This window comes from Lygodium microphyllum, chromosome 2, assembly GCF_053477565.2.
Source record: "Lygodium microphyllum isolate KBCC chromosome 2, Lygodium_microphyllum_v1.1.10, whole genome shotgun sequence".
In the NCBI taxonomy this organism is placed as follows: domain Eukaryota; kingdom Viridiplantae; phylum Streptophyta; class Polypodiopsida; order Schizaeales; family Lygodiaceae; genus Lygodium; species Lygodium microphyllum.
Genome location: NC_141136.1, coordinates 191357139 through 191363546, shown reverse-complemented (window position 1 = coordinate 191363546; position 6408 = coordinate 191357139). Strand labels below are relative to the sequence as shown.

At 42.2% G+C, this 6408-nt stretch overlaps 1 protein-coding gene across 1 annotated transcript; it reads left to right on the top strand.

Annotated features, from left to right (window-relative positions):
• Positions 1-3335: 3335 nt before the first annotated feature.
• Positions 3336-4747, top strand: LOC148040753 (uncharacterized). Its single transcript, XM_087667109.1, has 4 exons — positions 3336-3418; positions 3515-3863; positions 4018-4205; positions 4314-4747. Exons 1-4 carry the CDS (start codon positions 3413-3415, stop codon positions 4677-4679), a joined length of 909 nt encoding a protein of 302 aa, XP_087523235.1. The 5' UTR covers positions 3336-3412; the 3' UTR covers positions 4680-4747.
• The last annotated feature ends 1661 nt before the right edge of the window (positions 4748-6408 follow it).

Below are 6408 nucleotides of genomic sequence, written 5' to 3'. Positions count from 1 at the left end.
GATTTGAAAAAACCGGGGGGGTGAAAGGGTGAAAGGGGGGAAAGATGAAGGGCAACACAAGGGGTTGAAAGGCCCTTAAGAAGATAAAACCGGGAGGGGGGTGTGAACACGGGGGTGAAAATAAATGGGGCTTAAGGGTCTTAAAAACCGGGGGGAGGGGGGAAAAAAAGGGGACACGAGGGGGGGTGAAAGGGGGCTTAGTTAGCCCCCTCAAGAAGCTTCTTTTAAGAAGCTTCTATGCTTCCACGTGGCAGGGGGCGTTTCAACGCCACGTTGGCAACGGCAGGCAGCGCTAGGAATCGGGGTTGACGGCTATAGGCGGCGGTGCTCTCAGCGAAATTCCTCCTCGTCCGCCTCTTCCTCCTCACTTCAGCTCCTCATACGGCGAGTCTGGGCAGCGTCGTCCTTCCCACCCCTCATGGAGGTAGCAGCCCCTCTCTTAAATAGGGGAGGGAGGGGAATCCTCCCTCTCTTACACGACAGCACGCATGGCCCCAGCACCTACATGGGCGCCAGCGTGCTGCATTCCGTGTCCTCCTTCCCCTCCAGCGCGACGTCGGCTGGGGGAGGAGGGGGAAATTTTTTTGCTTTTATTTTATTTGATATATTACACTTATTTATTAAAGTGTTTGACATATATTTATTATTTTGTATGCGCATGGATGCACGATTTAAATATTTGTTATTGGACATTGTATTTGGACACTGCCCGACTCTTTGGACGCCCAACTGCTTTATTCTTTATTTGGACAAAAGCAAACACAAAAAAGCTCAAGTGTGCTAATTGTAAATTTGGGCTATTTTTTAGCTTGGAGATGAATAATTTGTTAAATACATGCTTTGTGGAGTGCTCACACAAGGCATGGGGGGAGATTGTACCCAATTAGTCTTTTTGCTTCATGTCCTGCAAGTCTTCTCTCTTGTTTTTTGTGCAAAAGCAGAGTTCTTTTGTTCTTGGGGACCTTCCAACACTCACTACGTACGCATAGAGCATCCAATCTGTGCACGAAAAGCTATCAAGGGAAGTGGGTGGGCTGAATTCCCGACGGGTCCATCCTTTGGCAGGTTGGTCCCAAAGCAGTGGGAGGCTTCTCACAAGGATTTATTGCCGGGTTGACTTTAGGTATTGTTAAGTTAGAACTCGATTCATGTTGTTTTAGGGGACTGGAATGGGACTATGCCCTACGGGCAGAGAGGTTTAGCAGCGCATTCCTCTCATTTCCCATTCTCTTTGAACCAAGTGCAGTATGGATCTACTTCAGATTGGGTATCTCTCCGTAAAGTAGGATGTCCAAAACCTGATGCTAGGATGCTATTAGGAGACATTGGCCCTAGGAACCCTGATTTCAGGTCGATCCTAGTGGGTTTGGCCGTGAACGTTCCATTGCGAGGCAGACTTGGGAAACCCTAGGTGACAAACCCCGGAACATTCCCTCTTGGGAGTGCTGGGTGGTAACGCTTAGACTCGTCTCCCGATGAACCACTAAAAGCGTGCCTTGACAGCCAATAGGTGGGCATGTTACAGCCATTGTCTAACTATGGCTGAGGATGTAGAGTGTTCTACTTACTACATCTGTCCAAAACTAGCTAGGAAATCCCTTATCCTTTAGCATACACCTAGCCATCTCCACAGTGTCCTAGTCTTAGGGCTTATAAAAATCATTTTTCTAGGGATGATGGGGCATCATGAGTTTATTTTTCATACCATTCTCCTTTCAAAACTCTTGAGTCCCTGGAAATAGAATCTCCATCCCATTTCTCCATCATTTCTTCACTTTATTCGCTATCATAGTTTGAACAAGCATAAGTTATCATTTAAAATTTCCCAAAAGTTGATCCTTGTCACAAAGAAAATATAGCCACATCTTATTGCTATAGTTTTTTATGATAAGCATGAAATAGGAAGATTCTCTCAAGACTTGTGTAGGTATTTTACTACACAATTAGTCACTGTGCACCAACTCTAGAGGAGCCGTTGCTTGATTCTTGGTTTCTTATGGGACTTTTTTTCTCTGTTGCTTGCCCATCATGCAAGAATCACGTGGATCCTTGATTTCTATTAGAGTAGGTAAGTCAGCAACCATACCTGAATTGTGCATATTCTTCAACAGAACAATGCCAATGTGAACAAAAATATTGTAGAAAAGCTTACTTGTGTCCTCTCTAGCTATGGTGATATGTGCCTTCTATCTCCTTTTCCAACCACCTTGCTCGTGTTGTGTAGAATTTTAGCTGCTATCTTGGTGAACTTCACCTCATGGTAAAGGTCAATAATAGATGCTATTCTCAATAGATATTTTATGATTTGAGGAACATAAAGCATGCTAGATAAGTTTATTTTCTCTCCACTTGTAATAGCGAAGGAAATAGACTTCTCCCTTTACCAAGGTATTTTGTATTATGACTAATTGTTACACTAATGGGCTCTTCTACATGCTGCATGGAATTGCAGAGAGTCTTCTTACTCACAATGTGACGGGGGGGCATCGATGTCGAACCCTCTTGTCTAGAGATACATACTTCTTCAATTGCCATAATGGTTGTCCAATCCATATCAATTGAATGATTCTTGTCCTTCTTCTTATCTTTACCATCTGTGGAGGAGGTGCCTTTGCGTTTTGTGTTGGAAAAAAGTGCAACATTAGTAATGTTACTACATTCTTGCACCTTGAGTCTTAACTCATGATCAATTAGCAAAGCACAAATATTCTTAAATGTAAACTCTTGATGTCTCACTTGAGTATTAAGCTCTATGACAATTCGATCAAATTTTATGGGGAAGATCCAAAAACACATTTTCATGCGATTTTTATTAGAAAGTGTTGGTTTATGGTCAATTTTCGCTACTCCTCACTTGGTTGATCCTCTTTATCAATCATTTATGGATCCATGGGCCAAAGCTTTGATTGTGCATGGGATGTCCTCATCAATTGTTGCACAATTTTTGTCCACAAGGACTGCTCCATTCAACATCAATATGGGAGAATCTCAACACTGAAGATTGTGAAGTTGGAAGAAAACTTGGATAAGCTTACTATTTCCGAGTCCGACAACGTTGTGGAGAAGCTTGGTGAATTCAAACGCATCAAGCAACAACTAGAGGAGTTTGGAAGTTCCAGGGTTTTTTTTTGGAGGTTGCAAAGCCCTCCTAGAGGCATTTTGACCTTCAAGAGAAGGTAAATATTTTTAAAACCTTGTTCTTGAAAGGTAAGTAAAAAAATTTGCCCTTCCTAGAGAAAGGCATGTTTGGAACAGTGGTAACTTGTAAGCGATCCGGTTCACAAGTTACTTGGGAAATTACCTTCATCTTTTGAAGCTTTGAAGAACAATATTTTGCTGCTCTGATCTCTGGCGGTAGCTCTCTCAGTCATCTGCGGGCACTATCGTACTCATCAATAGATTCGAATTAAGCATGGCTGTAAGTAGTCCCTAGGTCGCCAGCATTACTTCTCTTCTTGTTGCTATCGTACAATTCCAATCATCAAAATCTAAGTGAGGCGCATCGTGCATCCAGGGTGGCAGATTCTCACAATCTTCCCGGGATATTACGCTCCAAGAGGACGGGAAGTTATTGCAGGCCTCCTGTCTGACGTCGGACGGCCAGTGGGTGGCGTCCATGCTGGACAATTTCTTTCTCCAGAACTCCGACGGCACCCTGCAATTCGCGCCGCAGAGGCCCGGCAACTACCTGCTGACATCCCAAGGCGTGAGTCTCACGAGCACAACATTGCGCGGAACGGCCAGGCGACACGATCAGACCAGTGTGCCCTTCCAGCTGGATCTGGACCTCAACGTTGCAAACATTGAAGGACGGCTGCTATGGCTAGTCAATCCCGCTCAGCCATACGACTCACCTGATAACGGTAATTTCAAAACTCCCTTGGATCGTACGTTATTCCCATATACGTACGTCCTTACGTGTGTGCGTCTGAGAGAGAGACAGAGAGAGAGAGATGCGAGGGGGAGGTGTGTGATCGCGCGCACACGTGCTTACGTAGTAATGAATTGGTGCTGTAGATGAGGCTGGATTCGGTTCTTACGATGTCTCGGACGACCCGAAAATGCGTGACTATGCCGAGTCTCTGAAGCCGAACCGCCCGAAGCGAGAGGTTAATATCACACTACCTACCAAAGATGATAAGCAAGATATACAGAACCTTGTGCGTTTGTGGGATCTTGACATCATGGACCGCAACCTAGGACAGGTCATCACTGCCCTTCTATCACCGTCGCAGTTATCGGTGCTATTCAGCAAAAGCGTGGAGTTATGTTTAACTTGAACCTGATGATCCATGTTGACTGGTGTTCTGTAGGCTACTCTAGTGGAATTTCCACGTCGCCCACGGCCTAATGAGTACACGCCTCACCGCCAAGGATGGAGAATCGACAACCAAGAGAATGGCGCGTTCCCCATGAATAATCTGCAATACTATAGCCTCGCTGTACAAAATGGGGGTGCTGTGTATGCTAGCGTGTTGGTGCCCGTCCGTTACAGGGTGGGTCGAAGCCGCATACGCAATGCTTTCTTAGAAAGCATGAGCCAAGGGCGTGTGGTCACAATTGACCCACCACCCCCTGGGCAACCTCAACCTCCTCCACAGGATGACCCTATAGCTGAAGCATTGTTCGTGCAGTCTCTAGCGTGGGTCGTGCTTGTTGGTCTTATTGTTTGTTTGTAGGCGGACCCATTTGTTGATGAGGTGTTTGTGCAACACCTACCACATGGAGTTTGCTCTTGAATAAGCATCACAATGCCTGCCTAATTTATGTGACACTTGGTATGAACTACTACATATAATTGAGCACATAGACAGTTTGTTCTTAAATAAGCATCATAATTGGTTTGTCTTCTTTGTATCTTGTGTGGGCATGCAAACTTTTCAACACGTATGTGTTTAATTTAGTATTGAAAAATATCAAGACTAATCACATGTACTCTACCACGTGATGAAACAAAAGTACTCCAATTTACAATCATTGTAAGGATGATGCATGCAAACTATAGTCAACCTTAAACTTCTATAGTATTACTCACATTTCAACTCCTCGATTTCCAATCATTCATATGTGTTATGATATCTCTCAATGAACAATGATTGTTTTGAAGCTCACTATGAGTCTTCCAATTTCACATGATCACAAAAATAGCATCCAAGCAACAATACTGGTAGTACACAACCTTTTGAATATTGGGGTCTTTTTATTTTGTGATTTGCATAAGTGATTCATGCTCTTTGTATTGTGCAGTTTTTGGATTTATTTTCATTCAATTCATTGGCTTTTAACTTCAAAGTCATGCAAGCATCTTTTCATTTGAGATCAATAATGATGGTTTTTTCCATTAAAAAGGTTTCAATAACAAGGAATTAGCAAATGCTAACATTGCCACAATGGCATAGTGGATGCATTGGCAACATACACATTACTTTTTGCATCTTTGTGCATGTACATTGCATATGAATCATGATATGGGCTCATTTGGGGTTCCAAATTGTATATTTTCCCTCAAGGCATGAGTCTAGATGCAAAAACGAGAGTAGCAATAATCTACATTTTTCATGCATATGTGGGCTTGGAAAAGGTAGATATGGAGATTAAAACTCTTTCCCATGCTCAAATACTCATTGGATCCATGAATACAAGATAAGTTACTCTCACTTTCTCCCTTATCTTTGCTAATTATATTCTTGCACTTGATTAATGCATCATTAGTATGTGATTAGCTATCATCATGTCAATATCTGCTTGTGTGTGCAATTGAGTGGTGTAGTGCAATTGTTTGTGCATTCTCTTCCTAATTAGTGTCATTCCACCTCGCTCTAATCTTGCACTACTCACACATATCTTCATGTATGCGATTTCTCTATCTCCTAGCTAGGTCACTACCTCTCAGGCTGCCTTACAATTTTGTTGGTTTGGATGTGCTAAAGGAGCAACCTAAGCTAAAGCTATATTTTTCCTCAACATTGGGTGTCATTGTTGGGGACAAGCAACCTAAGCTAGAGGAGTTTGTACTTAAGAATTGAGAGTTTAGTGTTAGAAATGTGTTTAGGAAGAGAATTTGATGATTACAATGGTTAACTTTGTTCTAGAATGTTGTTTTTTCCTAATTAGAGGCTTCCTATTCACTCTTTTGTAATAAAATTACATGTATTTTATGAGATTAGAGTGATTAATCAATGTACAATTAGTAAAATAATAATAATCATTTAGTTACTCACTAATTCTCAATTGAGTTTGGCACTATATATAAGTAGATGTGCATTTGGAAGTGAGCTTGATATGTTCATCTTTTAAATTCCTAAAATATTGTGTTAATCTTGTGGTTCTTAATTGGAATGTTCCTAATAAAGTGGTTTGGAGCAAGAAATTAGTGATTCTCTCACATGTAAGCTTAAGTTAAGTTTA

Coding starts and splice junctions, on each gene's coding strand:
- LOC148040753 (XM_087667109.1), top strand. Junction 3,864..4,017: donor ATACGACTCACCTGATAACG/GTAATTTCAAAA, acceptor TTGGTGCTGTAG/ATGAGGCTGGATTCGGTTCT. Junction 4,206..4,313: donor TGGACCGCAACCTAGGACAG/GTCATCACTGCC, acceptor GGTGTTCTGTAG/GCTACTCTAGTGGAATTTCC.